The 18,160-nt window shown below is 41.8% G+C and overlaps 1 protein-coding gene across 1 annotated transcript in view; it reads right to left on the reverse strand.

Moving 5' to 3' along the window:
* The window catches only part of LOC147727328 (acyl-coenzyme A amino acid N-acyltransferase 1-like), a 324,055-nt gene that overhangs the window by 20,140 nt on the left and 285,755 nt on the right, over positions 1–18,160 (reverse strand). The window contains exon 3 of the mRNA XM_086961412.1: positions 15,241–15,443. Within this exon, the coding sequence (XP_086817538.1) occupies positions 15,241–15,443 (203 nt within the window). The remainder of the gene's footprint in view (positions 1–15,240; positions 15,444–18,160) is intronic.

Consider the following 18,160-nt stretch of genomic DNA (forward strand, 5'->3'; position numbering starts at 1 on the left):
GATTTTGCAGCGTCCAGCCTAATTCTATAATAGAACGTAATTGAGACTGACCATGTTGTAACATTAGCAAATCTCTGTCTATCACATCAAAGGCAGAGGATACAATATTGTCCAACGAATATATTCTGGAAGACAGAGTCATTAACCCATTGTCTACTACAGAAAGTGATTTCTCCAAATTAATACGATCAATTTCTCGTATTTTTTCAGCAGTTTCAATTTGTTTGACTTTCCAAGCCTCGTTGTAAGCAGCATAGATACTGGTCGCTATGAAACGCTTTTGACGCTGTTTGCGTGGTCCAAGAATGAAATCGCGCAAATCAGCACCTTCTTTTAGTAAAGATAAGTGTTGCTTAATTTCAGCCAGTGTGGATGTTGTTAGCCATTCGAGGCAGAGTTTCCCTACACTGTATGTTGTTATAATCCCTGGATGTTGTCTCTGGGAATATCTCGAGTCTAATCTGGTCATTTTTAACCCCTGTGTTTTATTCAGGAATCTATCTTGACAGCTGTTTGTGTCAGTAGGCCAGATTAACCACTTTTTCCAATCAGGATGTGTTCTGTTCAAATTTAAAATTTGTGTTACGTCTAACTCAATATCTGCAGTTGCATTTTCAGGTATTGGCTTTGGTATAGACGGTGTTTTAAGGTCTTTGATCTTAGCTAGGCCAAGACAAGATGTTTGGTGTATTGTGTCATTTAAAAACAACATTTGTTCTGGTATCATGCAGGTTCTAAATAGTGCTTCAATGCCTTGCACCTGCCAATCTTTTGTACCCCAGATTGTTTTCGTTTCAATATTATTTTTCCAATAATCAAAACCAAATGTCATCATTTTGTCATAAAATGCTTCTGAATATATCAATTTAGAATTTGTCAGCATTGTTTTCATTCCTGTTTTATCTAATAGTTTGTAATAAAACGTTTCTGCATTACTGGTGTTAAACCCTGAGAAGTATTTGAATTTCTCAAAAAATGCTTTAGAACTGCTTATAGGTGGTGTAGAACAATGTTCCCATTGATTATACATAAAAACATTTCTAGGCTGTGCAGATTTGTGCAAGTAGTGATCCCCATAGTGGGTGTAACAGAATAACTGCTCATAACTAGATGAACCTTGTAAATAATCATGATCTGTGAATCTAGCTGACATTACTAAATCAGACATCATGTCATTAATACTGTTAAAGTCCCAATCATCAGAGAATGTACTAGGTGTCACAAAGTCACTTAAGGAAACCTTTAGTTGATGAGGATACTTCAGGATTTCGACCGGACCATAGATCTCATAGTCTGTTTTCTCCCATACAACCCCACCAGGTATTGGAATTGCTGTGACATTTACTGTTTACAGTTCTCTTTTCTTCACGTGGGATGATCTGTGTGGTTTCAGGACTAGGTTGATGTTCTGACTTGCTGTGTCCATTGTAATATATTTTCCTTCAATGAATTTTCCCAAACACAGTACCATGATGAGCCAAAGCAGAAGGAAAAATACACCTAGACCGAACCAGAATTCTAGCCAAGGGGAAACAAGGTAGATTTCTTTTAGTTGATGAAAGAGTTCTGTTGCTTTTTCTTTAAAAGTCTTTTTTGTTTCTGGCATCACTTCGGGGTCGTTTTGATCTTCAGAGAAGTTGTCGAAGTTGATGAAATAACCAGAGGCAGTTCTGTAAATTGATGGGATTGTTCTTTCAATCTGTCTCTCGGTAGCACTTTCTGATGCCACATTAGTGTAGACTGGTGTTGTATCTTGACGAACTGTTTCAATCTGTGTTTCAAGAGGCACGAGTTCCATGGCATTATTGCATAGTCCTTCATTGTGCACTGTAGGCTGATCGAATGTGATTAGTCTTTCAGTTTGAACCTCTTGGATTGTTGCAAGTTTGGGTATTCTGTTATTTCTTGGGAGTCCACTGGGCCTACTGTTGATTATAGGCCACATGCTTGTGGTTTTACCAGATCGATGGGCACGACTCTGTTCTCCTTTTTACCAGCAAGGGGCGGTAGTACAACTGATCTTGTTCCGGTGACTGCCAAGACAGGTACTGCTTTTCTGTAAGAAGGCCCAAATTCCTTCTTAACCGCGATCTTTTCTCTGACTAGATCCCCAATCTTTGGAATCCAGACAGGCCTTGCTGGGGCTGTTGCTGGTGGTGCCTTGTCAGTGGTAGGTGGCTGTTGCTTTAACTTTGTGTTGCTTAAGGATTTTCTAGTTTCGTTCAGTTCCTGTAAAACAGCCAAACGATCCTTTACATCAAAGTGCGTTGTTTCTTCTTGTACCACTGACATCTGACTATCGAGGTCAATAGTTTGTATGGGCTGAAACCTTTTAGAGAATTTCTTGGCATGTTATTAAGACTAGTCTGGACACTTGTTAAATGTTTGACCCACCCAGCGCCTGAACCTAATACCTTCGCTGTTATAGATTGCTTTATGTCACGTTTTTTTCTTTCTACCACACTATTCCCTTCGGGGTGCGACGGACAAGAATACCGCAACCCAATTCCCATGCTGGCCATGGCCTCCTTATAGGCTCGAGAGCTGAAAGCAGGACCCTGGTCAGAATGGAACGTGGTAATTGCGTATGTGCCGATAAAGACTCGCAAATCTTTTATAACCGTTCTAGCGTCAGCCGAGCGCTTGGGGCCTCATTTTCTAAGTGTGTTTAGCCTTAACTGATTAATAGGACGCAGGTTGGGGTGCAGGCAGCGTTACGCTGTTTCTGATCGGTAACCGGTAGCATGGTTCACTACTGCGATCCCTATTGCAGTTTTCACAGTTGTTTGCATATATTTGGTGTTCTACACTCATTCCCGGCCACCAGTATACTGATTGTAATTCAGTCAGAGAAACCTTAATTGTTTGGTGTCTCAGACCCAAACCCATATGTGCGTCTGCTATTAAAAATATTCTCCTGTTCGTGTTTGGAATTACTCTGTCCCCCACTCCAGGGATTCGAGCAAAAGGAACGGAGTTTGCATCGATTATGTATGCATAATTGAGTGGATAGTTTACGGGTAGTGCTGCACAGTCGCCTTTTACGGTAGTTTTTACTGCCAGCATGGTTTCCCCGTCAATATAATTATCTGTACGCTTTTTTGTGGCTACGGAAGCCGGTTTAGTTGCTTCCGCGGTGGCTGTATTAGCCAATGAATTCCCTGCAACGTGAACGCCATCACGTTGAAGACTCTGTGCGTGAATCACGTGAGTCTTTTGTAGTTCTTTACTTAAAAGAGCTACCTCGTTCCAGAGGAATTTATGCTTTATTGTGGCACCTGTGTCATCTCGGTAGTCGTTTTCAATCCAACTCTGCAGTTTGTTATTGTAAGAGTTGACGCAAAAATGAGAATCGCACACTATAAGTGTCGGGAATTCGCGTTCTGCATTTTCAAGCGCCATCTTTAAACATCTAATTTCAGTTCTCTGAACCGAACAGTACTTTACTGATTCGGTTTTTGTTACTTTCGGTCTGATTTTACCGCACAGCCAACGACATTTAATGATCGCACATGCTGTATCGTAGGATTTTCTCTCTACGTTGAAATGCTGTACAGAGCTATCTGTATAGATTATACAGGCATATTGTGGGAGAGGTAGAATTTCGATTGGCAGAGGATATTCTTCTTCATATTCTAAATCATTCAGTTCTTCAAATTGTGGGGCGAAATAGTATTTCACGTCTTCCGCTCCTAGAGAATCTATGCACTGTATCCATTTCGGATCCAGTGACACTGTAGGCAGGTTTACTGTGCTGAATAGCGCTTCGAAGGCGGATTCCGCTGTGAGGATGTTAATCCTTTTGCCGTGTGCTAGTTCTCGTTCATTTGCTAATGCGATTTGCACTGCGGTCACAGTTCTTTCTGTGTGACTGAATGTTTTTTCTGCTTGTGTGTACAAGTGAGATTTAATTGAAATTGGTACCTTTTCTCCCTCATTAGAGGTTAGGTATGTGAATCCGCATCTTCCTGGGATGACTCGGATTACAAGATCACGTGTGTTGTCACGTGTATCTAATTTTGTTTTTGCTAACATGTCTGTTTGCAGTGATCTCAAAATTTCTGTGTGTTTTTGAGTCCAATTTATTTGTTTAAAATCGGGTTTAATTAGTTCGTAGAGAGGTTTAACCCTCTCTGCGTAATTTAGGATGTAAGTTCTTCCGAAATTCAGAAAACCTAGAATGGATTGTAAATTCTTCAGCGCTTTTGGAGCTTGGAGTACAGCGCACTTCTCTAAGAAGTTGTCCGCTAGGCTTTTCCCTTCACTTGATAATTCGTACCCTAAAAACAGTACTGTCAGATGGGCAATTCGGGACTTTTTAAAGTTAATTTGTAACCCTCTGCTGCGAACCCAAGTATAATGGTGTTCACTCTTTTCAAGTGAGTATCCAAGTTGTCGTCTGTGAGATAAATATCATCTACGTAAGATAATGCTTCATCATCATAGATTTGTAGTAACTCTGTTACCCTAGCTGAGAATAGTCCTGGGCTGTTCTTGAACCCCTGTGGGAGTCGACAGAATTTTTTCTGCGACCCAAATGCGGAGAAAGCGGTCAAAGATCTGCTTTCTGGTGCAATATTTTGACAAAAGAAACCATTAGATATGTCTAATGTCGTTTTATATTTTTTCCTAACTATATTATTCATTAGGGCTGCACTATGCGAGTTTTGTACTGCAAAAGTTTTACAACATGTATTAAGATGTCTGTAGTCCAAAACTAGACAATATGAATTGTCTGGCTTGGAGACAGGAAACAAAGGATTGTTCATTTGAGAGGTGCATGTTTCAATCACCCCCTGGTACTCAAGTTGATCTAAGATCTCCCTGACCTGTTTTTTAGCTTCTTGCTTTATGGGATACTGCCGTTGGGCAGTTGGTTCACTTTTTAGTTGGATTTTGTGAGGAGGAGAGTCCTCATCCCATCCTACATGATTTTTATACAATGCAGGTGCCTGGGCTACTGCCCATTTCCTTGCATATGTATATTTTTTCTGAATCGGAATGTGATTCGAGAAGGCAGGCATAATCACTTCTTCGCCACGAGGGCACTCCCTGACAAACTCCGGGGGCCAATCTTTTTCAGCTAACAGAATATCATAGCCTTTTGAGAGCTTATCCCAAAATAGACCCTTAATTTTCCTAGTCTTATCACCCTCCATACGCAATGTTATTTCGTATATTTTATGGGGCTCGCTAAGTCTGGTGTCGGCAGTTTCAACCTGAATGTATTCATTCGTGTCCACTGTCTCCAGATGACTCATCAAGATCTTGCGCGCTATACTGATCTCTGCTGCACTGTCCAACATTGTCAATGCCCACTCCCCGTTTTTCAACTGTGTCCTCAGTATTCTCGGCATGGTTGATTACTCTAATACTGGCTACCTTCTTTTTCTGAAATTGAGATTTCTTATTTTGAGCAGGTTCCTTGTCTTTGGACTTGGTGTGCTCTCCTGGGTCTGACCGTCCTCTTCTTTCCGAATTCTGTGGAGAAGATCGAGAGGGACGTGTATCAATACTTTGATATCTATCAGGTTTTTTCAGATTATCCATATTTCTAAGGTTATATCTTTTCTCAGAGGGCTCCCTCTGGGGAGACTGGCGTTCTCGAGTCGGAGTTCTTTCCCTCCGTCGAGGAGACCTTCCTCTGGACTGGAAAACTTTTTCCTTGGGAGTGGATTGTTTATTTCCATCCCAGCTCTTTTTAGGAGTGTTTGAATTATTTTTAATAAATAATTTTTCAGGACTTTCGAGCAGTTGGGGCTTTACCGGTTTCCCACCCAAGCTGTCTCTACCTAATTCTTCATAACATTTTTCTATGATTTTTGCAAGCTCAACAGGATCTTTTATATCTGTTTCCCTCACCTTCTGGCGAATCGCCACAGATGCTGCTTCTCCTTTTATGTTGGCTAATAATATAGCCGAGACCTGCTTGAAGTCTTTCAGTAATTTCATACCTAGATTTAAAGCGGGCTCTGGACCGAATTCATTTTGAATCTGTTTTAGCACTTCTGGTATTACCGCCATAGACGGAACACCGTGTGTTTTTGTATAAATGGAAGCAAAGACTGTACCCCAAGTGTCACAGTCCTCCACGTGTGGTGCGATTCCCATAGGAAGGCAGATGGTCAAGATTCTGTGTTTCTCAATAGGGGTAGTATCAGGAAATACTGCCTCTATTTGAGTGATTTTCTGTGCTAACCAGAAAGGAATTTGTTCCCGTTTTACGGGTGTTTTACCAAGACATGATTGTATGTTCTGTGGTGTAATTTTATTTGTGTTCCCCTGGTGAGGGGTCAGCTGGTGTGAATTAACAGCTGGCTGGACTGTTGCAGTCCGCATTACATATTGGACTAATTGCCTATGTATTTTTATTAGTGTTTTGAGCTGTGCTAACAGCTCTTCCTTAGACATTCTTGCAATGTCAGGATGTGGTGTGTAGCTGGCTAGAACCGGCCACGTGGCTCCTGGTCTACCTAGAGGACCGAGCCTAGTTATGTGATCATTGTGTTTTAGGGCGCCATTAAACCAGAGCAAGTGCTCTTGAAATTTAAGTGGAATTTCAATCTCCTCGAAAGGAGCGTACTCTTCCGGAGGTTTCTCTATTTTGTAATAGTGAAACTCTTTTGTTCTAGCGTTTACCGCTGGAAAATTTATCCATGAATAGAATACCTCTGTCTGCCGATACTCGTGAGCCTCTATCACGAAAATTACTGTACCACCTTGAGGTGTCAGTCCGTTTTCTATAAGTTTTAAAGTTATAGATCTTCTTAAGTGGACCGGGTTGTCGATAGCATCCGGGTCAGCCTGTTCGGGACCTTGCTGAGTCGCATCTACTGCGGCCCCAGAGGTTCCGTTATTTTCTACCGACATTTGTTAAAATGCGAAGTTTGCAGAGTAGGTCTCCAAGGAGACAAAGATTAGGTGCACAATATTTTGGAACACTGTATCCTTCAACGTTGAATAAACCAGAGCTTTACATAGGAATCTCTTCCTACTAAGGTCGGGCGGATTTTAACCTTTCACCCACTCCAGACGTCTATTGGAGTATTTACGGGAGAAAGGGGTCTGTGTGAAATATGCACGACTGAGTTACTCTAACGTCTTGCGTTAGTTTATCGCCTTGCCCCACGTTGGGCGCCATGTAGTGTAGTTCCTAGTTTCCCACTAGGCCCTGCGCATTGGAATAACATAAACAGTAGTATCGACGTGGAACTGCGGATATTCCAGGCCTCCACTGACTATGCTAAACTTAATTGGGTTGTGTTACCAACTAGCTCAGAGGTCACTGGAAACTTTCTTCTCTGTATAGGAAGTGATCAGCTTCCCTGGCACAGACAAGAAGGGATTCAGTTTTCCAACAACCGTGCAACATGACAACTTTGCTCCTCAGATCAAGAGTTGATCTCTAGGGTCGTGTGAAACAATAGACATGTATTTCACTCAGTCAGTCTAGTGCAGTTTACTTTCACAAGATGTAGAGAATAGAGAGACGGGCGTTTGTCAATAAAGGGTTAACATTTATTGAACAGTCTTTCTTCTCATACAAGAGAAATGTATTGCCACAATTGCAAAACTTGTTATGATAAAAAGTACGTACAGTAAGATAAGTATTGCGAAATAATACTGTAAAATCATTGATATGGTTTCTTAGCCATACAATGGTTAAAAGTAATAAAACATATATACAGTCATATATACAATAGGCTAAAATACTCAACTGGTGCTTCTAACTAAGCCTACCCCAGTGTGCCTGACCTAAGCCTAACACGTGAAAGGGGAGTAAGTAAGTAGCTTTAAGTTAAGTTGGTTTTGCCAAGGTTTGTTTCAAGAATTCTCATTTAAGGGTTTAGTCAGCACCATACCTCTGAATAGAATGATGGAGGTTTGGTATCTCCTTCAGGGGAAGCTCGATATCCCTGTCACCCGCGAGGGTAAACCGGAAACGCCGGAGCTGGATTTCTCTGCACGAGAAAGGCAGCGGCTCTTCTTCAGCGCGTCGAGAGGAGGAGGCGGGGGACAGCGTCCGCGGGCAGCTGGATCTGCTAGGCTCTTCGCAGAGGGACGTCTGTTCGGCTCCTAAGCGTACTGCACCATCGTTCGCGCTTTAGCAGCGATAATGGTATCAGTAGCTTCACCACCACAGGGATAGCAGGCTGCAGCGACAGAGTGCTACAGTGCTCGGCAACAGCAACGGTATGCACAACAGGGTGCACAACAGCTCTCAACCACAATTGCTTAAGGCAACGTTGGTAGTATTTATACCTGACAGGTGCCGGGTTTGACGCAAGTTTGCTGGGCATAAGACGTCAATTAAAGATATCACTAGGAAGTGATAGCTATCAGTTGCTCATTAGAGTTCTATTACTAATCAAAACATAGCAAGGGGGATTTCCCAGTTTGCTGAGTTTTTATTTTGTTGAAGAACTCGGAGTGTTAATCTAGGAATATCAGATAGTGACTTCTGCTCTGTCATTGCACTAATTGGTCGCAAAGGAAGTGGCAGAGAGAGATATCCTTGAACGTGGCTCTGTTCGTGTGAGGTCAGAGATGACTTTCTGAATATCGCACTTGAACGGTTATGCCAATATAGGGAATAAAATGGATTTATAGCCGAATAGGGGCATAAGGTCACAGTATCGATCAGGACCCTAGATAAACACGCAACACCGGAAGCCAGGAGGTGCAGGCTGCACAAGACCTGTACATGGGTGGACACGGCATTGGTCCTCCTTGTTGGGTGCTGCATCAGGGGGTCTAGGTCCCGGATCAGCTTAGTGATCATTGCCCCATTCAGGCGGTACTTGGAGTAGATTTGCTCCGCAGTTTGGCCCAGTAGGGTGATCCGCTGGTGAAATATTCGCTCCTGTATCCTGCGTCTGTTCCGTGCTGCTCGCTGAAGCATTCGCCGCCTGACCACCATGTAGAGTCCTGGCATTGTGAGAGTCCTCATGCTCCAGCTGCGTATCCTTAAGTGTGTTTGGTCAGGCCTGCACCTGTGGGTAGTTTGTTAAAGTTTTTTTTTTCCCTTGGTTTGGGTTCTCCTTAAATTGCGCGTCGCTAATAGCGATTTTTGGGTTTTTCACATTTTGCGACTTTTCTTGAATAGAGGGTTGCGATTATTTAGCGATTTCGCAAAATAATTCGCTGAATCCATGGTTTCTCGCAATTTCCGATTCGCTAAAGGGCTTCTTCCAGGATTCTGCGAATTACTTTGCGAACTCGCAATTTTTCTTTAGCGAATTCGCAATTTTAAACTTTTCACTATCATGAATTCCTTTTCTTCAAATTGCGATCGCAATTGCTGATTCGCAGCTATTGCGATTGCAATTTTGCTTCATGAATCTGGCTGTATGACTTTGAGCGAAAGTCTTCATAGACGCCTGGGGAAAAAACGCATAATGCTGTAGGTAGACAAACAGAGAAAACTTTTCCTTGAGCGACTGACAGGCAGTTACGCGACTCACTGATGCACTTCCCGGGCCTGCACCAAAGAGAATTAACAACAGGAGAGGGAAGGCCCGGGAAGTTTTCTTTTCTGTTGTTGTCAAAGATAAGGATCATCATTATCCAGGACTGCGTGCTCCTAAGGGGCTCATCGCAAGGGTCTTTAAATTGCACACAGGTCCGGAGGACTCCGTATTCTTTTGCTGCTGTATCAGCACTGTTTTGAGTACACATATAATTTTACATCCACACCTCATTAGTAAATGGTGAACCACGTAGCCTACTTGCAAACCATCTCATAGTATTTTTTATTATGTCGAGCCTATCCAGCGCTTGCACTGTTAGGCGATCTGTTGTCTTTACTTTGTATGGCCTGACTCCTCTTACGCTTTGCATTGACTTTTGTGTGCCAAATTAAAAAAACATAGCCTGCAAATGGCTAATAGTGGGTGTTTGTCACAGCTTCTGTTAGAAGTTCACTCCCATGGAGTATTGCCATGGGAGCAAGCAGGGACGTGCATGTTGCTTGAGTGCCTTTATGTGCTTGTAGTCATTTTGTTTGTGGGCGAATGCACTGTGGGTACAAAACACGTTCACCATGTTTTTTATTTGGTAATGTATTTGCGTATTTTGCTAGCTTTGTGTGTACATTTTTTGAAAGTTTGTAACAGTGTTATTGTACATTTCTTTTTTTTTCACGGTAAAAATGCTGCCAAGGTTTGTCGGTGTGCATGCACACTTGTTACCGGCAATGCCTCACCATGGCACCCGAACTCTAGGCTTGCTTCCATCTGCAGCATTACAGATTTCACACAAACATTTTATCACTCTGCCACCTCTCGCTGCTCTTGCTATTTTCATCTGTTTCCAGAGACAACCACCTGTGTTTAGCCAAACTGAATCTAACGTAATGAGCACATCTGATTGAAAAATTACTAGGCGCTCCATCAATTGGAACATGGCTATCGAGGGGTACATGTCAAAGTAACGCCAGAACTAATATGGTTAATAGAGTAATAATTGTCAAACTCAGCCTTATGGACACAACTGCAGGTTACTTACCATGTTTAAAGTCAGCAGTACCTTGAGATAGTATCCTTTGCATAGATTACAGAAATGTTGAAGAAAAAGCACACAACTTGATTATCTACATATGGTTTCATTTGTTTGCCACTATAAAGCATTCTCATTTAGAGGCCTAGGCTGACTGATGAGTTAGTTGTTGAAGATTTTTACTTTTTGTATATGCATGTGTGCGTTTTTTTTGTTTACTGTATGTTAGTGCCAAACATGACCCCGTAGGAACCTTGGCACAGCATACTCCAACTCAGCACCCCATAACATTTGGTAAACATTGTACGATTTGTTAAAAATGCTGCCTAGGTCCATCGGCACTGTGCACACCAGTTGCCATTACAGCGGCTACGTCCCACAATGGCACGACGCTCTAGGCATGCTGCAATGCTGCTATATCTTTAAATTTTTTTAGTACTGTATGTTAGTGCCAAACATGACCCCATAGGCTCCAAGAAACCCTGGCATAGCACACCCCCACTCAGCACCTTCCATACCAGCAGCGGGCCTAACGCAGCCACTGCATCTCTTAATGCTCCTAAGCAGTAAATGTTGTTCACCTCAAGTCACTTCAGCTGAATGAATATGCATAACTACCCCACCTTACAGCTGCACTTACTGTTTATGTGTATTTTGTTGTTGTAAGTGTTAACGTTTGGTAAACATTGTGTAATTCTGGACAAATCCCTTATACTCTCTTTTTGTACCACGGTAACATTTGTATAATCCCCAAGGCTACATTTTTACTGCTATTTTATTGGGCTCATTATATAACCATGGCTTATTTATATATATTTTTAAAAAGAAATATACTGTGCTTTATATTTTATTACGGTGGCATTTCTACTCAAGTTTTAAATAATAGACTCCGGTCTTTTTGCATCTGTTTGTTTTTAGTGGTCGTGTATGTGCATTTTCTCTTTATTCTATAACACTGTTAATTGTACATTTTGTGACTTTACACTATAATACGCTGTGCTTATGTTTTAATGGCCGCCCACAATTCTACTTATGTTGATCCCTACCTAGCCCTGGTCTTCACCCCATAGCACCAAACAAATCAAACCTATTTTCATGCTGCAACACCATTAATACAGCATGCCCCCCTTTTATACAGCCACCCTCACAATAACATATCAATGCTGCCTAGGTCCATCGGCACACGTGCATGCTCGTCACCATTACACCTGCAACATCCGCCTTGGCACCCAAACTCCAGGCATGCTGCCATGCTGCCAATTCCTGTCTAACGCATCGTGGCTCGTTTCATATGCTCAAAGTGTACAATTATTCAAAAATGTTGAGAGTATGTGAGCATACCAATAGGGGATAACCTGCTGCATGGATAAACACTTATAAGGTCCCAAAGGCGAGAACTATTGGTTATGCCAATGCTAGGTTATTTTAGAGTTGCATGAGGTAGGTGTTCCTGTGCCCATGTTTTGGGTCCTGTATTGGCTGGAAAGGGAACTAATGTATTTGTGAAGGAAAGATCTCTGTCAGAACAACAATGCTGGGCAGGGTTGTAGCTTCTGCTAGAGCAGCAGGTGCAGTGGCACCAGGGCCCAGAGGCTATGTTGTGAATGTATCTAGGACCCTATTTAAATCTTCCCGATTCATGCCCTTATGCGGGTATAACAATACATATTCTTATAAAGGCATAAGAATGATATCCATATTTAGTCATAGCCAATGCGGTCCAAATACGGCAAGGCTACTTCCCTGGACTCCTAGAAAGTACAAAGCGTTCTTTAAACAAACCAAACCTCCAGCGGTCCGGGAATTCCCCCTGCTTTTGTTTTGATTTGTCCTAGAACTCCTGAGAGTCCTGAAGAACTGCCAGTTCTTAGTGACAGTTCTTAGTGACGTCTTATGTCCAACCTTACTTCAAAACCCGGCACCTTTCAGGTATAAATATACCAACATTGCCTTAAGCAAACACTCGGTGGTTGGGAGCAGAGCGGCTATCTACTTGCCCGAAGCCCAGCTGATGGGAGAGCCGGAGAAAGCCGTCCCTCCCATTTGACGCACTGGGAAGAAGCTGCCTTTTCTCCTGCCGGGAAATTCCAGCTCCATTGTTTCCAGTCACCCTTGCGGGTTACTGGGAGATCAAGTCCTGAGAACGAGAAACAAGACCTCCTTCATTCTAACACCAAGGTACGGAGCTGATTAAAACCTTAAGAGAATTCTTGATTCAGATTCTTAGCAAAAGCCAACTTAACTTAAAACTGCAACTTACTTACTCCTTCCCACGTATTAGGCTTAGGTCAGGTACACCGGGGTAGGCGTATCTTAGAAGCACCAGTTGAGTACGTTAGTCAATGTTTTATGTATGTATATATTTTATCCATTTTAAAGTATAATATGACTAAGAAACCATATCAATGCTTTTACAGTATTATTTCATAATACTACTTTTACTGTACGCTTTTTACTTCATGATAAGTATTGCAATTGTGGCAATTCATTTCTCTTGCAGGAGAAAGAAGACTGCTCAATAAATAACAACTTTTTATTGAAAACGCCCGTCTCTCTATTTCTCTGCACTCTGGTAAAGTTAAGCATGCACGATTGACTGAGTGAAATAGCTGTCTATTGTTTTCACACAACTCCTAGAGATATACTCTTTATTCTGAGGGAGCAAAGTTGTCATGTTTATGCGGTTGTCAGAAGCTAATCTCTTCTTGTCTAATCAGGGAAGTTAACCCCTCCCTGTTCATTCGAGAAAGTTTCTAGTGACCTCTGAGATAGCTGGCAAACCTAATTAAGTCTAACATAGTCAGTAGAGACCTAGATGACCTCAGTCCTACGTCTACACTGCTGTTTATGTTATTCCAATGCGCACAGCCTATTGGGAATCTAGGAACTACACTACAGCTACACTAAACCATTATTATTGTTGATTTTTATATCTGCAGCCAGAGGGGTCATTTCCTTCCTTGCACTGGGGCCCATGACATACTGGTTATTCTTCTGACTTGGCTCCGGTCAAGAGATGCAATAATAAAAATCATGTAATTTCTTTGTTTGTGATGTTTCTCCTATCACATTCTGAGGAAGGACTTTGGCAAAGCATTTAAAGAAAAGATCAAAATGTGAATCTGAATCTTTCTCAAATGGGACAAGGCACTTTCTGCTTCTGTTCCCTGGCCGTTGGTTTTTTCAGCCTTATCTTAGTGTGTTCAGTTTCTCGACTGCGCCATGGTGTCTTTGGGCCTTCGAGGATCTCGGGCTGCCTGCTCACTTTTAAAATTTATGAATCACAGGGTTCTAGATTCACTTGATTTAGGCCATGCCCTGGATTACATAGACCAAACCCCTTGTAAAGGACTCCTGGTCACAGCTCTATAGCTATGCCTCATTTAGAGACCCCCACCAACGTTTCTTATCCCACTTAAAACCCTGATCATATATTAAAAACAAAAGAATAATACCTGACAATTCTATAAACCGAATAAAAGTACAAACTTTGTGCAATAAGCTAGTACTTCACTAAAATGCAGGCTCCAAGTGTGGTCTGTGCCTGAACAAACCATGCATTCACCTTAACGCTCTCATTTATCTCTTAACTTGCAGAACTGTGAACAAATCCCCCCACTGTCACAAAAGCCCTTTATAATTCTTTCTTCACTACCATACCTGTGTGTCTACTGTTCTATGGCTCAGTGCGACCGAGCTTGCATCCTATCCCCTCTATCTCTCAATTACTTTCATGTCTATTTGTGATGACTGTTAGACCTATTGTAACATTCAAGTGCTTTTAGACATTCGGGGGTTACTGAATGACATTAAGCTCCCCTTGCTGTTGGCTGTGCACGGGAGAAAGAAATCCCTTGAATAAGCGAGTTCCAGTTTTAGCAGGTGAGAAAAACACTCAGGCAGCCATGATCCTCAAGAATAAAGACACTATTATTACTCTTACAAAGGAAAAACTTTAGTGGCTGATTACGAGTTTGGCGGGGCTGAGTTGGCTATGTGCCAGCACAGCACTGCCAAAGCCGTGAATGGCCAGCTTACGATTGCAACTCATGTCTGGTGGGCCTTTCTTTTGAAGTTCCCACGATGGTTCCCTGAAAATGGGCACCACAATGGGAATGCAAAAGAAGTTCCAGAACGGCATGGACTGTGAAATCCATGTTGTGCTGGAACTTGGGGGGCATGACAGTCCATGCCCCGTAGGGCCCCCTTTTTTTACCCACCGCCAGCCTTTCCATGGCGGTCTCACTGCATATTGGATACTCCTGTCCGCTGCACCACTGCAAGGGAACAGTGGTTCCCAGGCGCAGTTGGTGCCAAAGTGGCGGTCCAAATGGACGCCTGAGAAAATTTGGCGACCCCAGGCATGCTACCGCTGCGCCACCTCGAGTCTGGTAGTCAAAGACCGCCACACTCATAATCAGCGACCGAATAAAACAGGAAGTCACAATTATTGTAAATTCTGAGGGCAGGTGAAAATATATTTTATACAAAAAAAACGATGTCACTAAAACAATATTTTAAGCACTTGCTTGTAATAGTGGCTTGAATTCCAGAGTTCAGATATGAACTAAAAACAGAGAATAAGCAACTGAAAATTAAACAATAGTGAGTAGTGTTCAGTCACATATGCAAGTTGTGGCTTTCACTCGAGAGGACACGAGAGGAACTCGACTTTCTGATGTCTAGCGACTCTTGCCTTTTCTGGCCTGCATTTGAGAGAAAGAAAGCTCTAATGGGACTTACCTTGGGGTGTCTCAAAAGTATCTTTACAGCTTCTTCAAAATACTCCAGATCCAGCTCGACCAGAAAGCTTGGCAGATCATCATACGCAAAGTAGGCCACTGTGAGAGCAGCAAAACCACGGCTGGCCAGGAGACTACTGCGGAACTCCGTGAGACCCCCAGTGCCACCAAACAGATCAATGACTCCAGGAAATGGACCGTCTCCTGCAGAAGAGAAGATGAAATTGATATGTCAGTCTTTGAGTTCGTAAAAAAAAGTGACTTACATGATAGATAGTAAAAACTCATAAATTTAATAATTGACAGATGATGTATAGATAACGCTCTCCGTAAAAGGTCCATTATTGGGTGCCAGGAGAGACCGAGAAAGGGCATCATGCAATTATGCTATGACAGGTGAGGATTTGGTATATACCAACTGTGCTTTCATTGATTTATTGATTTATACTGCATTGAAATGGGTCAGCAAGTAAAACAAGCACGTAGCTCATTACTTATAACTAAAATGAAGATTTATCTATGTTTAGTGAAATTCTGAAATACTGTTAAAAACATCTGATTCTCCCATTGTCCCATTGTTAACTGGGATTTAGTTGCTCATGTCTGAATACAAGTAGAATCTCACAATAATCAAAATACTTTATTTTGCCAATCAAGTCTATTAAAGTGGGGTAGTGCCAAATAGATTTAAAATAATAATCAGTGCTTTTAATAGAAATGTTGACACATCTGTAGATTAACCATAGATCTTCAAACAGGTTCTATCAATGGTGGTACTGTTAATAATTTAAAGATGGAATTCGATAAGCAACTATTAACTTGAAAAATTAATCTTTGGTTAACATTCCAGCGTGGAAAAGCTTACTATTACTGTCCGGTCTGCTTAAATAGAAACCAGTACTTTAAGAAGCAAGGCTGTATTTCTATTTGAAGGTCGTCTTTGGAGTGGCTAAAATGTAAGGTTCCTCTCCTTTGTTTTTTCTTAGTTGCTTGTCTATGTTCTCCAGGAATTTTACAAGTTTAGTGATCTCTTGCGGCTGTGCATTGTTCAATAGGAAACTGATGGCAGATGGTAATGTCTGTGACCCCTCCTCAGTCCACAGGTGCCGAAGCAGCCTTCTGCAGTCTTCTAGGAGTATAGGTCAAATGCAAATCAGGTAATTCACTGATTCCTGGAATAGACCGCATAGTCAACATGTTTTCTACTCAGGTTTAACTGCCCATGGCGGAGATCAATCTAATGACGAAAAATAACCCAGACAAGTAGAATCGGGTTTAGTACCACACGCTTTTCTGCTACTGGTAACAGAAATCTTAGCAGTTTACTATGAAAAAATGCATCAAAGATTCATCAATCACAGCTGAGATTAAAAAAATCCATTGGCTGCCAGTCAGGGAGCATACTCAGTTCAAGTGTCTATGTTTGGTCTTTAAAGCTCTTCAGAGAACTAGGCCAGACTTCCTAAAACAACATTTCAGCTGGTACTCACCAAAAAGAGCACTGCTGTCATCAGATGCTTAATTGGTAGTGGTTCCCTTTGTGAAAAAAAGCCAACAGGGCTGGCAGAAGGTTCATAGCCAATGCAGGTAAGGTTAGGAATGCCCTCCCCATACACCTGAGACGCATGACCAACCTAATTGCCTTTAGAAAGTCATTAAAAACATGGCTTTTCACAAACTACGCAGGTCAATACCTCTATTGCTTGATCCTCCAGCAGGTCTTCACATAGCGCCAGGACACCTTCGGTTAACAGTTTGCGCTCTACAATGCAACTAACATTATCATTAACATTGAAAAGCTAGGCGTAGCGTAGTCTCTGGCCTGTTCTTCAATGCCCATCTCTTAATTTATTTCTCTTTTATATTGTGTGCACAATACTCCTCAAATGCCCATGATATTCTATTGACCATTACTGTGGCCTGTTTGCTCTGTTTTCACTTTTGTATGAACCAAGCAGTGTTATTAATCTCTGAACTCTTTTCAGCTTCAGCCTGTTTTGAGCAAATTCCCAGTCCTATATTTTTTTCCCATTCTATCACCTCTCTGCCAGATTGCACTGGATTTCCAAACAGGCTAAGTATGGGAAAATCACCAGTCCCATACAATGTAAGGAACAACCATTGCTCTATCAGTTTTTCTAAAATGGGTGAATTTAATCCAAATGTAGTGAGAAATCTTGGACCACACATACAGCCACTGAGGTATGAACAGTGAGACAATCTACGGATCAGCAACTCCCTCCCTTACGCACCTTGAGACCCTTACGGGTGAGCAGCCACGCTATAAAAACTCATGATTGATTGATTAATTGTTTGATCTAGCAAACTCTGAACCATGATGGTGACATGAGCTGAAATAATTATAAAATGGGTGGCATATTGAGATTGCAGAGGAACCAGTATAAACACACAAAGTAATCCAGAAATCCATGGGGCAACAATATAATGTCCATCCTCTGTTAACACTTTTGGCAGCTTGATAGTATTTTCTCCACACTAACAATACACGTTTGTAAGAAATTGGGTTATTGGTTCAGGGGTTTTGAAGCCCCACTCAGGCAACAACCACAATCCTTCTCAAGGTGAACCACAAAGGTCACAAAATTAACATGTACTTGATCCTCTGATAAACTGACACAAAAGCAGTCAGGCTTAACTTAGAGGTAAGATATACAATATTTATGAAGCATACAAACAGTATTACAGCGAAAACACAACACAAGAAAATTCTCAACCGAATTTAGAAAAATAGAGAGCATTTTAATAAATAAAATGACACCTAAACAAATTAAATCCATTCAGTACAATCGTAGTTATGAATTTAAAATGTTTGGTGTAATCTAGCGCTAAAAAGATCAAAGCACCAACTGTGGGCATCTTGTTCCAGGAGACATGAATGGATTGGGCCCAGGCTTGGCTGA

The sequence above is a fragment of the Lissotriton vulgaris genome, chromosome 3_1 (assembly GCF_964263255.1).
Source record: "Lissotriton vulgaris chromosome 3_1, aLisVul1.2, whole genome shotgun sequence".
Lineage (NCBI taxonomy): Eukaryota > Metazoa > Chordata > Amphibia > Caudata > Salamandridae > Lissotriton > Lissotriton vulgaris.